At 43.0% G+C, this 25,351-nt stretch overlaps 1 protein-coding gene across 1 annotated transcript in view; it reads left to right on the forward strand.

The window, feature by feature from the left end:
• Nucleotides 1–6,868: 6,868 nt before the first annotated feature.
• Nucleotides 6,869–25,351, forward strand: part of MAP1B (microtubule associated protein 1B) — a 74,675-nt gene continuing 56,192 nt past the window's right edge. The window contains exons 1-2 of the mRNA XM_030005523.2: nucleotides 6,869–7,160; nucleotides 12,047–12,148. Coding sequence (XP_029861383.1) covers nucleotides 6,983–7,160; nucleotides 12,047–12,148 — 280 coding nt within the window. The 5' untranslated portion in view covers nucleotides 6,869–6,982. The remainder of the gene's footprint in view (nucleotides 7,161–12,046; nucleotides 12,149–25,351) is intronic.

Consider the following 25,351-nt stretch of genomic DNA (forward strand, 5'->3'; position numbering starts at 1 on the left):
GACTAGCAATGCCTTATTAAATTTAAAAGCAGATAAAGTAGAAAGAAAGAAAAGATCAGGGGAAAAACATCCTTAAATTATCTTTACTTTGTATCAGCCTATTGGAGTGCATGGAGCAGACAGATGAGTAGTAGACAGAAACAAAAGGGAAGCCAAAAAAAAGCCAAAATGATGCTGCAAGAAGGTACCGATAGTAATGTTGCTATTAAGCCACAACAGAAAGTGCAAGAAGGTGGAAAGGAAGCAGATGGTCAGTCTTGTAGGTGGTCTGAATGAACAACTCTGGAAGTTGTTTTGAGAGATGTGTAAAATGAAGTTAATCATTCATACTGTTTATTCTGTAAGAGTATCAAGTTCTATGCAAAAAGTATGAGGTTTTGTTGTAGTTGAAACAGTTAAAGAACTGGATTATTGTGGCAGTAAGACTAAAGGGTATGTCAGTAGAATGACTAAAACCTGTTTAGGCAATATCAGAGTCACAAATTATTCTCAAAGGAATAGGCCACATTTCATTGTAACTTACTACAGATATTTAGGTGAAACCCAGTCTCTGAAAGAGAACTGGAATAAAAGGCCCCGTCAAGACCCTTGCATAAATGTAGTTTGCATACACAAAAAATCCTCTGCAAGGGTGCAAAATGATGCAGTGCCCTGGCTGCAGCTATGAAATATGTGAAATCACTGTGGCCTTGAAGAGCTGGGATGTTCCCAGTGCAGGACCATGGCCTGCTGGACCTCTGCAGCAGGTAGATCCAGCAGTTCCCCAGTTTCCATGTTCAGAAGCCTGTCAGTGCACTCTATGAAATAATGCTTGCCTGGATTTCTTGCTCTGTATTCTCTATGCAGCAGCAATATGCCGTTTCTGCCATAGTGTTCTCAAGACAACATGAGAATGGACCCTTGTAAAATAATAATAATCAGTTTTAAATCCTACAGAACTAGCAGAGCTAGGCAACCTCTGCAAAGTATTTTAAGGCATGTCTTAAAGCTAGATGAGAATATCATGTAAAATATCTACTTGCTGTTGGGTTCCCAGAGGAGGCTTTAGATGATTCAGTCTGTAGGGAAAACCAAAAAAGAATGCCCTTTGCTCTAGAGCACCTCCATGTTCTTTTGCTACCCAAGTAGCTAGGATGCAGCAGGGTGTGACCAACTGCCCATGGATATTTGCCTCCTCTGTGCTTGCAGTAAGTTACAAGACTAACACCTGGCATACAAGAGAGCTGATGCTCTTCCAGCAGGGCCGCGGAGAGGCTGTGCTGCCAGGGCAGACAGGTTTCAGGCAGCCTGCAGCCAGGCTGGACACAGGTGTTATGGCAGCCCACACCACCTTGCAGGAACTCTCAGCTTCCAGCTGCACCCCAAATTAAGCAGATGATAGTGTACAGACAGTCATTGAAACCCCTCGGCTTGATTCGCTCCCCTCTTAAGTCAAGAGGGAGCTCTAAAACCGGCTTGAGAGGAGGCGTACGTTGAGCCTCTGGACTGCAGGGCTCCTCAGGTTGGTGTGACAGGAGATAAATTGTATCTTGTCCCTAGAAGCCAAATGTAATTCCAGAACTTGGAGTCCTTCAACAAGAATTAAAAACCTGCAGAACCCACCTCTTGAAAACAAAACATCCTACATCAGCAGACCCTTTTCTCTCTTGTTCAGAAGGGTTTGAAACTGCTCAAAGGAAGCTCAAAACTACTGCCTGATGCAGATTCACATTGTCTTACCATTGCTTTTGCTGCTGCAGTTTTAATTACACATCCAGCTTTGTGGTACAATGGGTATCATTGCTTTCAATGTTTTTATTATCATTTATTGCCAAATTTTAAGTGCCATCCTAATTAGTACACAGGATCTAATTACTTAAAACTGCTCTACTTTCTCTCCAGCAGTGCAGAAGCAATCATTTTATTTTCATGCAAAACTATGTGTTTTTTCATAGCAAATTTCAGGATAAGTTTATTCAAAATCATTAATTTCTAATTTGTCTTTTTTTAATAGTCAAGAGGAAATTCCTTTTTTATTGTTCCATTTCATTCTCACTGAAGTGAATTAAAGTATTTTTCCTTTTTTTACTTCTAACTTCTTTTTCTACTGAACAAAAAGAGGGAAATTACTCTGATAGAAAATAATTAACTTTTTCCATTGGGAACCGAAGCAAAATGTTACTTGGTGTTATTTTTCTCTCACTTCAAGAAAGTTGGAAGTGAGAGAAAATGTTATTTTTAAAAGCAATAGTGTTGCTTTCCTCACTTTTTTTTTTTTTTAATATTTAACTCCCCCTTTTCTATGGAGAAAGTGGGATGAGTGGGAAACAGCTGAAGTACTGACTGAAATGGATATTTAACAACAAGCAAATAAAAACTTTCTTTTGCTGTTTAAGAAGTATCGTTAAAATTGAAGTAATATGATTTGAAATATTTGAAAGAAATGTCAGACAAGTAATTTTTCTTTTGCATGTAGTTAAACATAAAGCTTGCCATCTTAAAAAGTAAAGTAAGTATTTCCCCTCTTAAAGAGTGTCTCCCAGAGTCCAGGTCCCTGGCTGCTCACTCAGGTACAGTCCTCTCTGGTGCCCCTGGCCTTTGCCATATCACTGCTGCCTGAGAAGCTCCTCCAGCAGTGCCAGCTTGAGGAATGTTAGGCATGAGGATGCCTCCCTGCCTAAAAAAATGGGGGAATGCAAGCGGAGTTGTCCTTATGAACCACACAGCCAGGTTCTTGCAGGGACATGCAGGGCTCCTGACTATCACATCATGGCCAGTGGCTGCAGGATGACACTTCTGCTCTGCTGGGGTCAGGGCGGTGTGCTGACTGTCCCTCTGTGCCCGCGCTGCTGCTGCGTGCTCTGCTGAGTTGCCCTAAAGGAGCAACACATGGAGGAGATTCTGGGAGATAACGGCTGGACCATGTGGAAATGGTGGAGCTGCTGACTGCAGGAAATGGGAGTGTGGGGTCACACATGGGGGAGTGGGAGTACTGAGAGTGACAGTAGGTCACATTGGGAAGGCATCAGGTAAGGTACAAAATGTTATGGGTATTATTTGCTGTAATATTGGTGGCATATTCTTGACTTCATCATGCATCAGGAAACACTTTTTCACTGTGAGGGTGACAGAGCAGTGACACAGGTTGCCCAGAGAGGTGGTGTAGTCTCTGTCCATTGAGATAACTCAAACCCGAGCAACCTACCGTAGATGGCCCTGCTTGAGCAAGGAGGCTAGACAAGATGACCTCCAGAGGTCCCTTCCAACCTCAGCCATTCTGGGATTCTGTCACCTCTGGTGTAGGCTGGCAAAGCTTCATCTCTAAAGTACGTTATGCCTTACTGCCTCTCCGTATGAAAACCAACCCACTTCAGGAACCTGCTTCAAGACACATTATGCAGTCCTCAGACTGACACCTCTCTCAGTGAAGACAGCCTTCTGAACCACTTCACTTTCAGCGAAGTTCTTAAATTAGTCTGAAGTAATGCACATGGATATGTATTTCTTTTATGCTAGGGGTGACATTTGGCCTTGGACAAAAGGCCAGCCTAAGGGTTTGTGCATCACTGAAACCTCATTTAAAACTTGAAGATAGGACTTGAACGAAACCTGAATATTAGTGGGTAACAAATGGCACACACCACCAATAAGTATGTTGTAGTTTTAGACTTCAAGCGCTGTATTTAAAACTGCCTGTTTACTTTAAAAAATACCAGATCTGCAAGAAAAATACAGCTCTACATGTCATGTTTGACTCTATTCAGTCAGGGGACACCAATTTGGTATTGAACATACTAAAGGAACAAAACCAAACCAAAACAAAGCAAACAAAAGCCAGACAGCAGTGGGTATCAATCACTGTCTCTTTAAAACAGCAAGACATATTCTATAGTCCACATGAGTTTTGCTGTTTCTTCTACCAAAGTGGTGTACCTATGTGATTTAGCTGGAGCTAGGAAGCTGGTATCGCTTTCAGACAGTGAGGGTCACATGACACTGAGTCAGCTTTATACAGCACATCTCCTCCACATTTCACCCAGCAGTGGATCTGTTGATACACTCCATATTGCAGAATATAAATGGGTTTCCAGATAGGGAAAGATGATGACAAACAAAACTACCTGAGTGAGATAGCAACTGGGCAAGTCACAGCATGAACACTGACCACGGAGCTGGGAACCTGCAGCTTCCTCAGAGACACATCCAGGAGGTTAAAGCATCTTTTCTTGTCTAATTTCCATATCAGATGAAGTGGCATATGCTATCATCTTGGATAGATGAGGGCAGAGGTCTGCATCCCTTGAAGAGTTTAGTGCAAGACCATTTTCTTTCAAAGGCAGCCTCTTGTCCTTAGGGTTTTAATGTGTGACACTTCTCCCATCACAAGACAGTTTGACTGTAACAGTTAACCTTTTATCATACCATGTTCTAGCTGCATATTATTTTACAGCGCAGTATAAAACAGGACTACCTCAGCAGGGTATTTCAAACATATCTGTATTACCTACCTGTATGTAAGCATTTTCTTCTTTGATACAGTACATTCTTTTCACCTCTTTTCAAATTCATAGGCATTCTTCCAGTTATGTATGTCTTCATTTTTTCTTAAAATAGGAAAATGCTGAAAAGCACATATAATGCATTTTGTGTACTGGTGTGCATTTCTCAGAGTAATGCATTTAACCTGCTGTGCTTGCGAGGCAAGCAATGGTTTTACCTTTACATCTGGTAACCACTACCAGTCTATTCTGCAACCAGTCAGCAAGTCCCCTTGGCAAGCCCCGTCCATGCTCCAGAAACCAGCTGCTCTTACTGGTGATTGAAATAAAGGCATATCCCAAAGCTATGTATTGCAGTGGGAGAAGTCAGAAGCTGGCTTTCTCCAGTGGGCACCATGTGGCAAGTCTTAGGGGTATCTAAAATGAGAATAGATTATTAGGGTGGGGGTTATATAGGACATGGGGTGTGGACATTACTTCTAGGTAGGCCCCCATACTATCCCATGGAAACTGCCAGGATCAGCGAGGAAACACCAAAGTCACAGCTGGGCTCAGGTGAACAGGGCTACGCAAAAAGCAACACTCTGTGTCTATGCATACCTCACGAACTTTAAAAGAGCTGCTGCTAGATCTTCTGCATCTACACCATTGCATTTGTTCTATCAGCAGTGTCAGCTCTAGTGAAGAATGACCACCGTTGCTCTTTACCACTGTGTCACCTCAGCCACCTAACATGGCTGTAAAAATGCTTGTTCGCACTCTACAACCTTCAGACTAATGACAGTTCAGAAAAATAGTCTGCTTTGGATGCAACACCCGGACACATCATGCTGTATTAGCCAAGGCTCTCAGTGCTGTATTTATGCAGAGGAACTGTTCATGTTAAAAACACTAGGCACTATAGGCAGGTATAACATTATGGACCAGCACCTACAACAATGGTGTTTCAATCTTTGTGGGTGCCTCTGGGCAAGTAAGACAAACAACTTAGTAGTGACAACCTGAAATGCACGTTAATGAGTCCAGTGTGCCCTGGAACAAAGTACATACTCTAAGAAAACAGGACTGATGTATCGGTTCATCCAGGCAAGCACTCTGTGTTCCCAAGCAGCAGGTAGTGAATTCGGGCAGTCAGTACTGGAAGGAGCTGCACACAGAGGAAGCATCTTCTCAGTCAGGGACCAGAGGTTATCTTAAAAACCAGGCTATAAAAGTTTATACTCTTTCCTAGGTCACAGTGAGATTTTTCCCACGTCAGTTTAGTGATATAAACAGGAGGCTTAGTGTAAACCAGTGCCTTGCTTCTGTGAGTAAAGAGAGAGGAACATCTCAGAGAGGCTGATTTATCTGACAGCTCTATCCCATTTTAGGCGAGGATAAAACACTTTTAGGAGGTGATTGAGTTCCTCTCTTGAGTGGGTCTCAGTGCGTATTGGGGAGCAGATGTCTAACTTTTATGTGGAGAGGAATGAAACCTTCGTTTTTGTAATTGTAGACGTTTTCCGGTACCATTGCTCCCTGGAGTTACTTGAGCCTGGTCAAAATTAGTTACCCAGAGCCCCTTGAACTTCTGGAGCCTGAAGAGTATGGGTTTCAGCAGCTCATCCAATACCAGCGCTTTTTTGGTTTAAGTCATCTATCCGCGGGCCTTGAACACGTGCAGAAAGGCTACGTTTGAAGCATTTTATTAAGTGAACTGCCTTCACACGAAAAAAGGCAGCAAGAGTATGCAGACTGCCGTTTGCGTGTGTGCGGGAAGCAGGACTCAAATTCTGCTGCAGTGCTACAGCGAGATGGAGGAGACGGGACCCTTGGCCTCGGACAGTGGAACTGCTTGTTCATCCGTCGGCGTCAGGGCTGCGGCTGGAGCCCCGCTGCCGGCCTTCCCAGAGGAGCTCCCCAGCTCTGCCAGGGCGTCGTCTGTGGCTCCCCACCGCTCCGCCTCAAGGCTGGGACCCCGGCAGGGCCTCGGGGAGCCGGGGCAGCAGGGCCGGACCCCGCGCTGACCAGCCCGGCGGGGCGACGCCCCGGAAGGGCCCGGGGAGCGAGGGGCGCGGGATGACCGAGGGGCGCGGGATGACCGAGGGGCGCGGGACCTGCGCCGGCCGACGGCTCCCGCCGCCGCCGCGGCCGGCGAGGCCGAGGCCGAGGCCGGGGCCGGGCCCGGGCCCGGGGCGCACCCCTTGGCGTCCCCTCGGGGCGTTGTTCGCCCCCCGCGTCCTTCCTGCTTCCGGGGGCCGCCGCGGGGAGGATTTGCCGCAGATGACATCAGCCGCGGATGCTGGAAACGCGGCGGCGGCGCGGGGATGCGCCGGCTCCCCCCCTTCCTCCTCCTCCTCCTCCTCCTCCTCCTCACCAGGTCCCTGCCCTGCACCGTCTCCGTATAAAAGCGCGGCCGCCTCCCCTCCCGCCCTCACTCCCTCCCTGCCGCCTGCGGAGCCGCCGCCGAGCGGCCCTTCTCCCCTCAGCGCCCCCGAGCCGCGGGGCGGAGCGGGGCGGCGGCGATGGCCACCGTGGTGGTGGAAGTGGACTCGGAGCCCTCCTGCAGCATCCCCAACCCCACCTCCCCCTCGCCCAGCCTCTCCCACCGCTTCCTGGACAGCAAGTTTTACCTGCTGGTGGTCATCGGCGAGCTGGTGACCGAGGAGCACCTGCGGCGGGCCATCGCCAACATCGAGCGAGGTGAGGCGGCGGGGAGCGAGGACGCCGCAGGCAGCGCCGCGGCACACCCCCCCACCCCCAGCACCGGCGCCTTCCCCCTCCGCGGACGCGCCCGGGGCTCAGCAGCACCCCCCACCCCACGCCCACCCCACGCAGGGCTGGGGCACGCGAGCCGCCAGGTCGCGGTCTCCGGCTCTTTATTCCACGCGGGTGTCCCGCCGCAGCCCCTCCCCATCTTCCCCGGGCGGGGTGCGGGCGCTGCGGAGCAACGGCTGCGGGCCGGGCTCCGCTGCCGCCCCTGCGGAGAGCCGCAGCGGGCTGCTCGCCCGCCGCGCCAGCCCGGCAGCGAGCCCCCTGCCCGCCATTGTCGGGGCGGAGGGGGCCGGGGCGGGAGCCCAGCGCCGCTGCCGCCGCCGCCGAGCCCGTCTGCCCGGAGACACCGGCGGGTGGGCGTGGCGCAGTCCGCACTGCGGTCCCTATGGCAGCCCGGAGCGGACAAAGGGCGGCCGCGGCGCCGGCGGCAAACGCGGCTGGGGATGGGGACGGGATGGGATGGAATGGGATGGGATGGAGTCGGCACTGGCACTGGGGCTGGGGCTGCGGCTGCGGCTGCTGCCCGCAAACCCCCGTCCCCCCGCCGCCAGACCAAACCGGAGGGATGCGGGGCGTTTTCCTCCTCGGCGGCAAAGACTGCCCGAGCGGGAGCGCAGCCGTGCCTTTGTGTGCAAGTTTGGACGGTGAGACTTTTCTCTCGGCCGGAGAATTTTTCAGGACTCAAGCTCTATATGCGCATATGTATATTTCAATAAAGAAAAAACATGTGGGTAACAAGGCTAACACCTGCGGGCTCAGCCTCGTTATTGTCCGGCTACGGGCTGCTTTGACGCGCTGTTTGCTTGTCCTTTTCTTGACACGGCGATACAGGAAGGTATCGCAAGTGAAATGACAGTTTAATAACTTCTCAGTGTGGTTTCTGATACAATAGATTGCAGTGTACACGCAGAGGGGAAAAAAAGCCCCGTTGCGGTAATAGCGGTATGAAGCACAAAGAAAATTGTTGCCGGACCCTATAGTTTGTTAAACTCAATTGATACCTGATTTTGTAACATATATTTTTGTTCTGGGCTGGTGAAAGCATAGATTTCAGAAACCTGCCATTGTTAGAGGGGAGGAAGAGACCCTGGAACGGGGGGAATTGGTAGCAGCCTTGTCATGTAGGTGTGGTTCAGCAGTCCAGCTAGGACTTCATTTGTCTCTATTGTTGCTTTCTCAAGCATTGTTGCTTTAGCTGGCTATTTCTCTTGATTCTTTTTCACGACTGTTTGTGGTAAAGGACAGCCTCATCACAGCTAACCAGCTTCACCATGACCTGTTCATCTTTATTGCTACCATTGTCTCCTAGGGAGAACTACTGAGGCAGATGCTTTGTCATTCAGAGCCTCTTCAGCATTGCACTTCACTAATTCTATCTAATTTTCGGTTGTGTCAGAAGTGAATCGGCTGCATTTTAATTAAATTATTAAAAATTATAGAGCAAATGGATAAAACTTCTGCCCTCAAGACAGCTGATGTCATCCTTCCTCTGAAGAAATGCTCCTCCGTCTCTTGAAGCTTCTATTGTACAGTTGGTGCTGCATAGCTCTGTTGCTGCTACCTCCTGCCACTAAGCATAACACCCCCTTACAGTTTTAGATGTTCAGAGGGAATGCTTTGGCCTTTTTATTCATCGTTTTGGATTAGAAGTCACCTCACTGCTCCTGGTGTCAGACGATCTGACTGAGGTTTTGCCTGCTAGGAAAAAACCTTGATGAAATTTTGAGGTGCATTGTTCTGGATGAGTACACTGGGAGTCTGAAGCTCTATCTGCATGAGGCAAATATGGGCTCGACTCGTCTCTTTCTCTTTTGAAAGTGTGCTGTAGTCTGGAAAAAAACGCTTCGTTCAACCTTTATTCTCAACAGAGCCTTAAATGTATTTTGGGTTCTTGATAACTGCCTCGCTGTCTTCTCTGGTACATCTCCTGAGTACCATCACTGAAAACTGTGGATTCATGCGCCAAACTGCAGAGCAACGTGTCAAAGAAAACATCTGCTGATAACACATCAGTGGCGTGATGCTACGCAACCTGGTGGAATGCAGAGTCATTTCTTAATATATCATGAAGAGGGAATGGCGTGGCAAGATGCATTTTCAGTAGTTACGTTTGGGATGTGACTTTGCTAAGGGGGCAATCCTCCAACCCACTGTCCACCAAAAAAGAAGAGAGGAATGAGGAGAAAGCTTCAAGACTTCCACTGATTTGGCAGATGCTACTGGGTGTGCCCTGCCTGCTGTCTGATTTGTTAGTCCTGTGTCTAGTGGCATTACATTCCTAAGACTGTAGAAAGAAATAGCTCTAGTTCAGCCATGCTTCCACTAGTTACATCCATGCTGTTAATGATCTACATAATTGGATTGACCTTGGATTTTAGTTCCAGATTTCCCTCCGTTCTACCCAAACCTGATTTGGTTATATAATGTATAAAATACATTATGCTACTTTATAATGCACATACATAATTTTTGCAACCAGGCTGCTGAATCATCCAGCTGCAGATTTGGGATATTTTATCCAAATCCCAGGTTCAGCTTCTAGGACTACTGTGAGCATTGGATGTCTAGGCTTTCCCCCCCCCCCCCAATTTATTTTGTGTTGAGTCCTGTATTTTGGACATTGCCTGGCTCAGCAGTCTTGACTACACCTAATCAGAATCTTATCCCTACAGCAAATTTGGATCCATGACAAAAGCAGCTAGGGATGGTGGACAGGCCGTATCATTAGCAGCATTGCTGAATCATAGTCCATATTGCTTAACTGACCTCTAGAAAGCTTTGTAGTCTCCCCACACAAGCTTTCTGTCAGAGGCCAGTGAGCTGTTTATCTTCTAGCTTCTTGAAGTTCAGTGCTCATTCATTGAACATACCTCAGCTTCATGATCGATGTCGTTTTTCTAGTCATAGTTTTCATATGCACTGTATATGCGTGGTATTACATCATCTTTACTTTCTTGCTCTCAAATATTCCAACACCTGGAAAACATTAAAGCCTGCTGAGCTGTATTTGTCTGCCAAAACTATGCCCCAAAAATGTACCATATGGCCAAGAGATTTTTTGAGAAATGAAAATAAGGAGACTTGCAAAAGCGACTCACTGCTTATGCCTCTGAACAATGATGCATCAGTCAGGAAGTGGAGGTGGCTGGTTATATAGCTCAGTTATTTTTCTCTTGAGTGGTTATAAAACACACAGGCAATACTGTATTTCCAAATTTATTTAGAATTTCAAATGGCAGCTACTTAATAGCTGGTAGCATATCCCAGTAGTAAGTTTGCTTCTACCTGGACTGGGATGCTGACAAGGAAAAGCTCTGGATGAATTCTCCCTGAAGAGGCTTCTGGCTCTTGAAATGCAGATGTTCATATTTGCATGGAGACTCTACCCAGAGCTGCAATGGGAGACAGGCACTGCAGATCTGGTTGCTCTGCTCTTCCCCCTCTTTCTCCTCCTCACCCTTCAGCCCTACCACATGGCTTCTGCCAGTGCAAGTCTTGATGCTTCTGCTGCCTTGAAAGAGAATATAGCATGGGAGGTAGTGTTGACAGTAACATTCACAGCCCGAAACCCTGACAGAGTTACCAGCAGGAGTGTTAGTGCCAGTCTCACGGTGAGGGGTTGGCCACACTTCTTCAGGCATCTCCTCGCCAAATCCCAAAGTGATTTAACTCAACAATTTCATGCAAAGGCATGGTCAGGCATGTGGGGAGGGGCCACCAGACACTTCCTCACCTGCAGTCCCTTCTACGTTTGCCAGCTAATTTGTGTAAGTCTAATGATGTTCCTTTAGGAAAAAAAACCCAATACTCTAATGCTGCTGTTCAAAATTGCAACAGTGCCTGGACTTACCTGCAGTGCAACTGCCTGCTCATTATTTTTCAAAACTAGAAGATTTTTCAGAACAATTTCAAAAAAAGAAAATTATAGAAAAATGTTAAGCATGTTCTTCTCTCTCTCTTTTTTTTTTTTTTTTTTGTGTTAAATTTTAATTTAGTCAGCAAAATCTTATGGAAGGAAACTCTAAATTTGTCTTTTGGCTGCAATGATTTTTTTTTTTTTTTTCCCCCTGGTCAAATTTCAATCCTTAAAAATATAGTTTGGAATAATACATTTTTTGATCATATATGTGTCAAGTGTCTCACTTTCCAAGTAGCTGGGAGGAAAAATGGTAGGGAATAGAGATGTGCTGTTTAGTTTTTAAAAGAAAAAGATCAAGCATAGCGTTTTTAAATCTCAAGACTTGAATTTTGATACTTCATAAATAAAAGATCACTTACATTTTAATTTAAAATATGGGATGCTTCAAAGCTTTTGAATTAAGAAGTCAGCAATTTAATACTTTGTATTTAAATATTAATTTGCAACATGCTAGGTGATGCTGCCTTTTTTTTCTCAGAGGGACAAGTACAATGGTCCTGCAATGTGACTAAAGTGTCCTCTGAGTGATTCACTCAGTTGTAAATCAGTGTATTGCTATTTTTAAGTCGACTCGGGGACATCAGTAACTTTTAGTAATGTAGCTACTAGGTTGAATGTGGGACCAGCAGTCCTAAAGCTGGGACCTTAAAGGATGTTCAGCTATTGGAAAGGCAGATTTCCTCTTGCTTGTGACTGATTCCTGTCCAAAGTGCTCCTTCTAAGCACTCAGCACTTTAAAAAAAAAAAAAAAATAGCTGTGAGCCTTGAAAGGAGGAGGGGCTGGGTTTGGAATTTAGAAATATGCAAATAGCATGAATGCGAATGGAGAAATACTCAGTTAAAACTTCCACTGCTCATGTATCAAGCTAGATGTGTTTTGTATTTTGAATTTTAGGAATCCGATCATGGGACACAAACTTGATTGAATGCAACTTGGATCAAGAACTGAAACTTTTTGTGTCTCGCCATTCAGCTCGATTCTCTCCTGAAGTGCGAGGTGAGTTTTTGGAAGTGTTTGACAAAGGGTTTTTTTGTTTGCTTTTTTTAAGAGCAGAATAAATAAATACACCCTGGAATTGCATGGCCCACTTTCATTTGTGATTCTTCACAACGAATAGGTTTTTACCTTCATTTTAAAATATGGCTTGAAAATTATAATTTAACTTTCTCACAACTTAACTTTAAAATAATCAGTCTTTTAGTTAGCTTCATGTATATTGCTGTGATTACTTTGGTAGTAGATGTTAGTTTTAGGGCCATATTAAAATTAAGTAAAACTCACTTTTTGTCTGAACAGTTTGTGTAGCACCAATCTAGTAGTCCCAGAGACTGAAGCTTATTGTGGTAGGTAGAGCACATACAAAAAAATAACATGAAAGGTTAGCTCTACAGTTTGATAGAGCCAGAAACTGTCTCATGGCTGTTGCGCAAGTGCGGTTCAAGCCCCATGTTTCTTCCCAAAGGGCTTGGACTTTTCTCTTTCTTGGTGTGAAAAGCTGAGGGGTGGAGGGTCTACCTTGACTCACAGGAACTTTCTTTGGCTTGTATGAAGAAATGGGAAATTTTCAGGGCTCATAAGACTAAACCTCTTTTGCTGCCTTTTCTTCAAGCCTGCCCTTCCTTTAGAGGATTCATACAATAAAGCAAAACAAAACAAAAAAACCCCAGTTTTGTGAAGTGTAAAATTTGGTTTTGTTCTGGTTCCATGGGAATCAAATGTTTGGTAAGTTTTCTAACATCTCATTGCTATAACACAAATGCTGAGTGAGCATGGGTGAAATTAATCACCGTTTTCATGTAAAAATATATAACCTTGTCAAAGGAGTAGAGGTTGCTTTCATTGGTGAAATCATTGTGGCCATGTGCGTGTTGACTAGTACAACCTAGTGCTGATGAGTGTTACAAATTCCAGCTTCAGGAACATCTCTTAAGTCTGGTGAAAAAACGCTACGAAGTGTTGTATCATGCTACTACATCACATTCCTAGGGTCAGCTGCTATACACTGTTGACAAAGAAATCCTTATGTCTTGCTAGCATGACAGCATTGACATGATGGTTTTGAATAATGTACTGCAGCATAGGTTGTAGCAGATTTTGCTGTATGTCCCCAAATCTATAGAGAGTAAAACATTGCCAGAATTAAGAAAAAAAAATAAATATACCTCTCTGATTCTTCCCCTGGTTTGAAAACCAACAGAACCAATACAACAATACTCAGTGTGAAGATTTAGAATCAAGGCATGTAGTTCTGCATTTACATGGAATTAAACTCAGGCCTAGAATACATGTCTTCCACTTCAGTTTAAATGTCATGAAGCCGATTCAACTTCTCAGTGACATGACTTGCTTTGTTTTACAGAGAGGGTATTCTGATAAGTGCAATTAGCAGAATTTATTTTTAAGAAATGCAAGATGCAATGTATCCCATTTTTAACATGTATGTGTTTTACTTTAAAACCTCAGGGAGAATAAAGATCCTGTGCTTCTCCTTTAGCAAAAATATTCTAGTGTGTTTAATACTCTTTGCTGTGTTTTTTGGATGATACATCCTGATACCTTTGCATGAATTAAAATAAACCAAATACTCTGTTTTCTTATGATAAATAAAAGAAGATTATGCACCCTTTTTCTTTTCAACAGAAAGTTTATAGAATCCTCTAGGAATTTTTCTCTAGGAATTGTATTTTTGGTTGATTTCTTTCTTGTTTGTCTAGACTTGTCTGTTTAGTCTGTCATTGTGTTGAATACAGCTTAATTGCATGTGACTGGGATTCATCAACATCTCTATGACAAGCAGTAATGAATGTGTTTTTCACCACTGCTCAATCTTTAAACAATAAACTGCCAAAATCTATGTTGAAAGAGCATGAAGGGACCCTGAAACTTGGATAAAGGGAACATCCAGGAATAAAGCTAGCCCTCTTGACCAATTTCTTGTCTAAAATTTTGTGAGGAAGCCCATTGGCACCTCCAGAATCCTGCTGCACAGATCAGAGGTTCATTTTTTTTTTCAGTTTGTCTCTGTGGTTCTCTGATGTTGAATCTGCATGAGGCTCCTTTGTATCCTCTCTACTGTTTGGTAGGGAGAAGGGTTTTTTTGTTGCCATTTGTTAATAACATTTCAGAATGTTTGATTTCTGTTACAACACCCAAATGCTGAATTTTGAGTGTTTAACCAGTGAAATGGTCAATGTTCATCCTAAAGAGGTGGCTGTAAGTACATATTTCCTTATGGTGCCAAACTCAGAAATTCTGCAGAATTTGGGTAACTAGGTGACCTTTTGTCCAAGGAAAGTATTCATGAAGGTGACGGGGTAGTCTGTGGGATGTAATTAAACAGCCTTTTTTTCAGTTGTTTGAGACTGAACCATTTGTGCGACTCACACATAGGGACAGTTTACTCTTGAGGAAGGGTAGAGTCATCTAATGTGTCTGCACAGCTTCTAGTGTAGTCAGGTCTGACTGCTGACTGAAGCCTGTTTGATTATAATGTTTAATTATGGTAATTGCAGTGCTGGCTCAGTACATGCCTGTGTGCTTCTCAAAGCAGCTCGAGGATACACACAGCAGCAATGTGAAGGGTAGGACTCTTCCTCCAAAAGGAAGCTTGGAGGATATGGGGCCGACCCTGTCCACACACCATATGCCTCTGATATTGAAGGAGAGACACGCGAGAGAGTATGTCTGTCAAAGCATTCATGTGTTTTCACTTGAGGAATTTGAGGTCTAATCCTTCTCCCTGCATAGTGAATAGCAATGTACATATTGATACTGCAGAGAGCATGACCGGATCCAAACACTCTTTTTTGTGCTCTTTTCAAGGCAATGAATTGTCACAGTGATATTTGTGCATCCTATAATCAGCTGCTGGGCAATTTATGGATGATTTATGATTCCTGAAAAACAGGATTCAGAATGGAGATGCCAGCAGATCTTTTCTGATACCTTGTAAAGCAGCTGAGTTAGCAGACTCCTTAATAATACCAAATCTCGCAGAGATGTTGTTGTCACTTGCTGGTGAAAAATGAGTAACAGAGCTTATTAACTGGTTGCCAAGACAACAGGCACCATGACTTAAAAAGGGTACTCCAGTGCTTACCTCTGTTTTCTCTGTCATGTACTGATAACTTCCATCTTATGTTAACATCGCAAGGACAAAAAATTCAAACAATGAATTGTATCATGGAAAAGGAACTGTGTATCTGGTAGTGAGGCAGAGCAAGTGGAGAGTCTTGGAAAGAGCTCTGTTGAAATTGCAGCCGTACCTACCAACCTTTTCTTAATTAAAAAAAAAAAAGTTTCAGCTGCATAAAGCAGCTTCACAAAAGATCTAGTACATGGGTTTTGGGAGTGGGGAAGGGTGAAGCCATTGAGGTCCCTTCTGCAAGACTTCTGGGTCTGCTGTTTTGTCCCTCAGCTTCCACCTGGGGACACTTGACTGTTGCATTGGTGTGTATTCAAGCCCTTGTCTAGATGAAATTTGTTTTATTTAAATAGCTGTTCAGTAGCTAGTCAACCCTAACCTTCTAAGAAATACTGCTCAAGCAATGCACCGTGACTACTTTGTACTTTGTCCTGTTGTTATGAAGAACGTTTATCTGTGGAAGATGTGTCTCCTACCTGAGCAGTACCAGGAGGTCTCCTGTTGCCCATAAGTCAGCAGCTGGTGACTGCCCTGGCTTAAGCGAGTCCTTCCTCACCTGAGCCTGAGACTTCATATTCACCAGCCTGTGGCCAGGGGCTACCTTGGCAAAGTGCAAGACCTGTTTGGTGTCCCCTCGGCAGCCACCTGCAGCAGCAGTACCAGTGGGCTTGCCTCCTTCAGGCTTCCTAAAGGAGGTCGTTGTTCTCTGAAACCATCATTACCCCAGAAAGCCTTAACTGCTTTCATTTTTGAAAGTTACCATCTCAAAAGTTACTGTTTGGGACTGTTAGTATCCTGTGGAGAATTTCTGGATCTGGGAATTTTGGTCATTGATATGCACAGCTCCATACTTTGCCAAAGTGGTGGATAGTCCTATTGCCTTTGTCAAAGCAGATCTAAACCCAGTTAATATCATACCTAGTAGCTTGCAATGTGAGCTCGCTGATAAAATCCTCAAGGTCATGGTTTTAGTGCTGTCTTACTGAAAACTGCAGTTCATCAAAAATTGTCAAGTAAGAGGACATAGATACTTGAGCAAAACCTATCACTTAAAATAAAAGAAAGAGAAAAGAGCCAAGAAGTCAAGACCAGGTTTCTCAGCTGGTATGAGGGTACCATCACTAAGTGCATAAGAATTAATTTCGCTTAAAATCTCAAGCAGTCTGGTATGCACATTTAGGGACATCCTATAAATATGATTCTTCAGCTATTAGAGACTGTGATAGCTGGAGTAGCTATCGAGTGGAGTAATTTTAGCTCATTTGTGTTTGAAGAGGTTAATTTTAGTTGGCTACCAGGCTTGTTTTGTGTCTCAAAGTATTTGTGCCTTAGAAGAAAGAAAATGGAGGCAGAACAGGACTTGAATAGGGAATTGAGCTGACTCACGCTGCTGAGGCTGTGAATGGTGTCCCCACAGGGTGTTGCTGCCAGTGGTCCAGGGCTGCAGCAGTGGGGCTGCCTGGCAGCGGAGCCTGGGGAGCCTGGGTGTCCTCGCAGGGGCAGCCGGATGGGGCAGGGGCACGTGCAGCACTCTCATCAGCTCACGAGCTTTTTTTGGGGGGGGGGGGGGGGGGGGGGGGTTGTGCTAGGATTTTGGTGGCTCAGGAAGGGATTACAGTGCAACAGCCTATATGTTCGGATACATGAATTGTCTAAGCCTTCCTTTCTTAGCACTAATCAAAATTCCAGAGATGGGCTAATAAGTGACTTTATCTTTTTTTCAGTGAATAAATTGTTGCAGTTATGTGACAATCATTCTGGCACTGACTTCCATTTCTGCTTTTTTGGGAATGATCTCAGTGAAAATTAGCATGAATTTACATTGCTGCCAAAACACCAGTACCTGCTGCTGCTAAGCTGTTAGCGTGAATCAGCAAAAGAACTGAGAGGTTACTTTTAAATACCTTGTATCACAAGTACATACAATGTGTTCAGTGGTCTTAAAAATAGCCTGTATTTTATGGGAACATTTTTTTGACCTGATTTTGACCTGAGGCAGGTACCAGACGCATGGGATTAAGTTAGTTGTGAAAAAAGACAGAAATTTAACTCCATTATGAAATTTGAATCCCTGTCCCTCTTTATTACAAGAATACAGCATACCTAATGGTATATTCACAAAGGTTATTTTGTTAATGGTTATTTAACAAAAACGTACAGAATTATAATTCTTATAATTATAATTCTATACAGAATTATAATTTCTATACAGAAATATAATTATATTAATTTGTCCATTGTGAGACTCCTCAATCTTTCTTTCCTAACATTTTGTCTATGTGGGATGTCTGAAACTGAAGACTCAAACAGTATTTTATTTTTGACCCTTGCCCAGTATCATTTACAGATGACCTACCTCTCATCCTTTCCATCACGGATTTATAATAAATGCGTAACGACAATGTAATTGCCACTTTTTTCATCTAGATTCTAGTCATGGGCAACACTTTTCTCAGATGTCTGTTTTTCTTAATTTTGTTAAGACTTACCTTTTTTATTTGCTTGGATTTTCTGTTACTTTCTGGTACAGTTTATCAATCACTTGAGAGGAATATTAAATGCTTATAATTGGACTTTATAATGAAAAAAGACTTGATATGAAGGCCACTGAAATAATTGGATTGGACTTCGGATTAGAAGAAACACTATCTAGTATTATTAAGGTAGAACGAGGACCAAATTTTCATATAACGAGGAAGAAAGTGAACCTTTTAACTTCTTTCTTGCCAGATAAAAAACTATGCTTTATTTGCAGTGAGTTGCTTACCACTGTATTCAGTAATAGGACCAGACCTAGGGAAGGAGAGTTGAGACACTCTTTGTCTCTAGACTGAGTGGAATGGGGAGCACATGTTCATCCTCATTGCCAACTGTAAAATGAGCGTGGCCACTGTGGCTGCTGCGATCAGCCTTGCAACAGCATGAGGAGCTCCAGCTGTCATCTACCTTGTAGAGACAAATGCAAGAGATGTATTAGCGCTGGCTGCAGATCCAGGTGCTCCTGGCTGTAGTCTGCTGGGAGTATCCCATAGTACCCCAACAGTCTCTATGACTAGGTGGGGAAGACAGGCACTTTAGTCAGTAATAGTCACAAATAGAAAGCTGGGTAGTTCTGTAACAAAGGCTCATGCTTTTGCATCAAACCCCCAGATGGTTCTGCCAAAAAGACATGATGGTTACTTTTGGCTTGTAGTTGCTGGTGGCAATCCGTTCCTAGACTTGAGAAGAAACACCAGTGCTCCTGATGACCTGGGCTTGCATGCTGTCTGTAAGCAGCATAGACTCATAAATGTAATGACATGACTCTTCTGCTTCCTGGCTTTTCTATTGGTTGGAATTAGCCTGTTTATGATTCAAAACTAGTTGCTGATACAAGACAAAATTAAGTTGAAAAAAATTGTATTAAAATAATAACTAATTCAGAAACAAATTTGTGTGAATTTCAGTATTATTTTGATGTTGCAACTTTATGTATTCTGGTACTTGAGAGCTTGTCAATAACGGTGAGATGAGTCACTGTCCTGTGTCCCTATGTCCCCATCTCCTGCATAGCTGTATGTGGGAGATTCTGCCCATCAGAACTCTGGGAAGCTTAGGGTTTTATTTAAAATGAACAAAAACCTACAAAAAACCAAAACAACCCCCCCCCCCCCCAAAAAAAAAAAAAACCAAACCACCAAACCCCCCTCTTCCAGTGAGATAAGCCATCTTCTTAGGCTGCGTAATCTGTGAGTGATTCTAATGAGCTATGGAGACTTTTACCTGGAAGCCAACTCACCCCTGCCAAATGCAGCCTTTGGAAGCTGTCCCAGTTTTATGGCAGTTCTGTAGCTCTGCTGGAGAAAAGACTGATCCCAGCTTCAGCTCCCATGTTCTGAGTCACAAATAAGCTTTTCTAGGTCTTGTAAGCTCTTTATGGTGGATTGGGTGTCCGTCTGTCCTCCCCCTCTCCCCCCCCCCCCCCCCCCCCAGCCCCCCACCCCGAGAGACTAGAAAGAGCAAAAGCAACAAAACTTATGGGTCAAGATAAAGATGATTTAATAGCTGAAGGAAAGAGGAAAAAACCAACAAGCAAAGTGAAGGAAATTGCTCACCACCTCACACAGGCAGACTAATGCTCAGGCAGTCTCCAAACAACAGCCACCTTGGAAACTAAAAACACCACCTTCTTCCTCTACTCCACCTTTTGTTGCTGAGCATATTACATGGTACGGAACATCACTTTGGCCAACTTGTCTTAGCTGTCCCAGCTCTGTCTCCTCCCAAATTCTTGTCTACCCCCAGCCTACTCACAGGCAGGCAGAGTGGGGCAAAAGAAAGCCTTGATGCTGTGCAAGCACTGCTCAGCAATAGCCAAAACACCGGTGTGTTACCAACACTGTTCTAGACACAAATCCAAAACAGGGCACCTTACTGTCTGCTGTGAAGAAAGTTAAATCCATCCCAGTCAGAGCCAGTAAACTCTTCTAGAAAGGGTTGTTTCTTAATAGTCATATGTTTATCCATTAACAAGAGCATGACTCCAGTCTTGGACGGATCCTTTCAAAAGGCCATCAGGAAAGGGCTGAAGTTTCCTGGATCACTGTAAGTGTAAGGAAATTGGCATAATGAAAACTGTCCCAGACACATGGGACAGGCAAGATAGACTAGAAAAATATTAAAACAGGGAAGAGAAAAGCCTTGCTTTCATCTTTTTGTTTTCAAGTCATGTTTTTTTGCTGGCACCATTGTTGAACTTCTGGGGAATAAATATGGGATGAAGTCTGACCGACCCCTAAGAAGAGAGCCCAACCTAGAGGGGTCTTGCTTCTGATCTTGAGGCTTTGAAACATCCAGTGCACATCCTGGCATAGGTATTATGGCCATCCAGCATGCTTTCTTAACCTCAGTCTGTGTCCTGAAGTTTTCCTGGTCGTCCAGAACTTGCACAGAGTTTAGACAAACTGAAAAAAATGAATAAAAAATTATTTTCTATGTGACCAGTACTTTAAAGAAATACAGAAGGCAATGCCTTTGAGAGTATCTCTGGATGGGATTTAATGCTTGTCGCAAACTAATAATTTAATGGCATTACTTATAATCATTTGTCTACCACTATTGAATTTTTCAAACTTATCATTACTAGCTGTAAAGCTCAGATTCTAGAAGTTAATTAGACTTGGAAGATTTAAATATTTTTCAATACTAATTAGGTTTTTGTACATTTAACATTTCCTAGCAACTTCATAAATTTTAATAATTCTGTCCACTTTTTCAATAATTGTATTACAGAATGCCATTCTTTTTACTTTTCAATCCACTATATAAAAAAAAGCTTGAAATGGTCTTTTGTTTGTTTTTTTTATTGTGTCCTACAATGTGAATTGCTGGATCAGATGAAAAACATACCACTTTTCAACATAATGCATGGAAGACATGGAAGTCACCAAAAAGAAATCCAAATGGAGATGGTGTATTACTTAAGTGATGCTTTAAAAGTAAGGATGGGCTCCTTTGATCATAACACTGTCTCAAATGCATAAATAGTTTGGCTGCACCAATTGTATAACTGAAGAGTCCCTCAGGGGAGTAGTTGCTCTGCACCTAACAACCTTCTATACCCATTAAAGCCTGTAATTACAACAAGAGTTATAATTTGTCTCCAACTTTGGTGGGATAATGTCATTGTATGTCAAGTAGGGGATTACTGTGTGGAAGGAGATCTCGCAACATTCTCATTTTGTGTTAAACAAGAGGATCTGATAGTATTAATCTATTAGGAGTAGCTGTTGGGTGGGGGAGACCCATTTACTGGGCTGTGCTAATGGGTGTGTGTCCTCCACAACCATTTATAGACAGGGATCACAGAAAAGAGGAAATGCAAAGTGTTCAGATTTCCTTAAACTGTATAGACTTACTATTCAGTCCATTTAACAGTATAATACAATCATGCATTAGAACCATCCTTACCTAAAAAGGTATAGTTTTGACTGCTGGATTGTTTCATGGCCTGTGTGCTCCCTTTGTAATTAAATTCATTTAAACTGAAAGCAAATTCCAGGCCAAGAAATCAGATTCTTGCAGAGAATCTGGAAGAAACTTAAAGATCTACTTTATTTTACAGGTCTCTACTGTTTTTAGTTTCACACAGCATGATATGTATTTGCAGAGTTGATGATCCTCTAACTTGCAGTCCATTCCTAACTTCAGTCTTTTTCCCTGCTGATGTGGGAGACAGCTGGGCATCTATGAAATTACCTGTGTCCTCCCATGCTTTTCAGGCCTTCCTAGAGTTGTCTGAGAATCAAATGAATTTTTAACACAGTGCCTGCTGCTTTCCAGGCAGGCTGGTAGTTAGTGTGGTATTTTCAGCCCAGGGCAATGTTCTGGTCCTGGCATGGTAACACTTTCTCCCTTCTTGTCTTGACTTACAGTCACAAAAAAAGCAGGGATGACTTTAAAAGAAGGGGCCACTCTAAAAGCTTTATGTCACTATTGGAAGCAAAAGAGTGGTGGTGCAAGGCAGCACTATATAATAAAGCTACCCTACCAGCTCCAGATGAGCTGGTGCCTCTACCCAAGACAGTACAGCCCCATGCAGGTGCAGCTCCAGATTTCAGTCCCTGGGAGCAGAATGATCTCATCAGTGATGGTCCTCTCAGAAGACCATCAGGAGGGTCTCATCACATCAGTATTCAGCTTCCCCACAGCTCTGAGTTGGCAGGGCTCTACTGCCATTTTTTAAGAGACAGCTTTGGTGTCTCTCCAAGGGCAGGTTTTGCATGGACAAAGCATAGATCAAAGGCTTTATCTATGACACTGATGTCTGAAACTGTTTTTCCCATTTTTCTGATTTGTTTTTTTTATTTCTTCAGCTTATTTTAAACATTTTATCCTATTCCCTTCTGCTTTCCTAAAATGAGTGAAATGCTGAGTTTTGATATTAGCAGATGTTTTCAAGACTACAGAGAAGCTTGTGTTCATCCTAGATGACACTTGATTTTTTTCCTTTCCGCCTGCTGTTCCTCCTGCAGTCTTCCTATATGTCACAGTAAGTCACGGTAATTTAGTGGTAACATGCGAATGGCATCTTGTCAGTACTAGCACTTCCAGGCTTGCTGCCCTTCTTGGAGCCACACCACAGCTAACAACAAAGGAATGTTTACTTTTTTGAGACCTGAGTTTAGACAAAGCTGTGGTCAGGGATGTCTCTGCTCACAAATGATGTTTTGTAGTTTTTCCTCCTAGTTCTGGCTTCCCTCTGCTATTAGATCTGTTGGAGGCCATTCTGGCACTTCCAACTTTTTTGTTGGTATTTCTTTTGAGCAGATTGCTGTCTCTTTGTCAGTGATTGTTACGTTAGTCTAGGCAATGATCAAATTAGATTTAGACCAAAGTCCTTGCTGAACCCCACCAAATACTATTCCCTGTACTGTTCCATGACTATGACTTACTTGCAAAGATGGGACACTCTCGAAGAATATTGGGTCAATATTAGACCAACTGTTTTTCATTAGATAGTCTAGGTAACCTGGTTGTTGGCTAGGTGTGGACTGGACACAATAAAAAATCTTATCAATAATCACTGGGGAAAAATAAAAGAGAAGATGTTTTCATACCAGATGAGATGGTTCTCAAACCAGCAGAGATGTAAATTATGTGGATCTGCCTTGCAATAGTACTATGACAACAGTTACTGCTTCGTAAGTGGAGTTAACAGAACAGATATTCTCCACTGAGATGACTATTTGTGATCAAATCACAAATTGGCTGCATAAAGCTTGGAATCATGGTTGCTATAGCTTATGGCACAATAACAAACAGATTGACTGCTGAGTTTGATGCTTTTTCAGATTTTAGTGTCAAAGGTTTAGACTCTGAATAATTCTTACCAAATATTTAAAGAACTCGAGAGTCATTTTTGAGATCCTGTGAGATAAGAGGAAGCATAGGAAAGTGTGAGCAATCTCAGTCTTGCAGCTCTATTCATATTGTCTCATTATCTCTGATGTCTTCTGACTGGTTACTATTTTCAAACATTATCCTTTTCCAGTATAAAATTAAGTTGTAATAATATACTTCAGGTTCAAAACTCATTCCCACCAAAGACTCTACGTAAAATTCAGCATCATATCATGCAATTACAACTACTTGATTTAATAAACTTGAAATAAGCAATTAAAAAAAAACCCAAACCCAAACAAACTAATGACCCACATAATGTTTTCTTACCCGTTCCCTTTTTTGGAAATTGCCTGCCATGGAACTATGCTCCCTCGTGCTTTTTTGCCAGTAGATGGCATTCTCAATGCCCACAATCACTGCCGTGCAGTAAACGAGCACATACTAAAGTCAGTGTGAATACTTCTGTACTGTTTCTAGGTCATAGTACTTAATGTGAGACATATGTTTCTATTTTGCTCTGAAATCTGGCTTGGAGTTTAAATTTCAGACAATTTATCTCTTTTGACTGTGAAGGACAAATCCCTCAATGTGAAAAGAGCTCAGCAAACTTCAATCTCTCATAGTCAATGGAGGAAAAGCAGAGTATAGCTCATGCAGGGCGAGAGCTCTCTCAGTTTGAAGACCACAGGTAGTGATCATTTATGAAGATGCTTAACATTACAGTAACTCTGCAGAGCCAGTAGGGAGAAAAGCAAGACCATTATACATACAGCTATATTTATGCATAAATTAACACATGCTGTAGATTTAGGTGAGGAAATCAACCTTACAGATCATGTATTCGCTGTATTTTCAGGATGTCTAACAGAGCTGAGCTTCCCCTGTTTTGAAGGTGCAACATAACCACACCAAGATGTATAGTAGTGCCTCCTCTTCCATGCTGAATTTAGAGCACAGCATGGAATAAAAGACCTGAGACCTAAGCAAGTAGACTCTGACTCACTTGTCAAGTTTAGTATATCTCAGGTTTTTTCCCTTGTCTCAGTCTGTGCTATGACTGTCTGTTAGGAATATAGGAATACAGTAGCGTGTAGTTTGACAAAGCATTTCAGTATTGGCTGTCTAAAAATACTTGTTCATATAAGTTAAATCCCAGTGTGATCTTTTGCCTTTATTAGGGATGGGGAAAAAAAAAAAATCATGGCTTTTTAAGTGACTGCAGAATGATATATCCTAAATCAAGAGACCTGAAGTTTAGTCCTTAACTTTGCCCCTCAACTACATAAAGACTGACTGTGGCTATCACACTGAGATACCATGGACAATCCTTGATCTGGATTATTCAGTTGCAGGGAAGTAATGACATTTAATTTGTTTTGCCTTGCTTCAGCTTCCCATTGAGGACAGCCCTGCCAAGTGTGCCAGTAGGGAATCTAACGTCAGTGATTTGTTCAGCGTGATCTTCATTAGAATTCAAAATGAGGCCACCAACTCTCTTCAAATAAGCTACCAGCCAGATGTTAGAAGTAATCACTACAGGGATGACTTGACTTGATTTGAAAATAACGCTAAAGATGAAAAACTGAGATTAACCGTTTGCCAATTTGTATAACTCCTTCAGATTTCTGAGTTGTATTAAAAAAAAAAAAAGTGAGGACCATTTTATGAAACTGAACACTTGCATAAATCTGTATGGGCAAAACCTTTCGATATATGCAAATACTGGTAAATGGACATTCAAATACTTTTCAGTTGATTTAATTGTGGGCAAAGTAGTAAGGCTGTGGATGCTCGCTGGGAGCAGCTGTTTGTTACCACTTATTAAAAAAACCCTAACCTAAACAACAAGCAAAAAAACCCCCAAAGTCCCAAAACATAGCCAGCAGTTTATCTTAAATCGTGATTACTACATCACTTTTACAAATTCTGCTTTTAATAAGTGTAAATTCTGAGTAATTTTACTGTAAACAGAAGGGCCCCTCCAGATCTACCCCATTATATGTTAGGGCAGCATTGGAGTGCTGTTGAAGAATTGCTATTTATAGATCCCATCTATAGACAGTTGGAGGGAAATCGTCGTGGGAAGCTGGTCTATAGTTTGTAACAGGGTTCCACATAAAATGAAATGCAGCACTGCTGGGTTGCTGTGGCACCACTTGAAATAAAGCCCC

The sequence above is a fragment of the Aquila chrysaetos genome, chromosome Z (genome assembly GCF_900496995.4).
Source record: "Aquila chrysaetos chrysaetos chromosome Z, bAquChr1.4, whole genome shotgun sequence".
NCBI classification, from domain to species: domain Eukaryota; kingdom Metazoa; phylum Chordata; class Aves; order Accipitriformes; family Accipitridae; genus Aquila; species Aquila chrysaetos.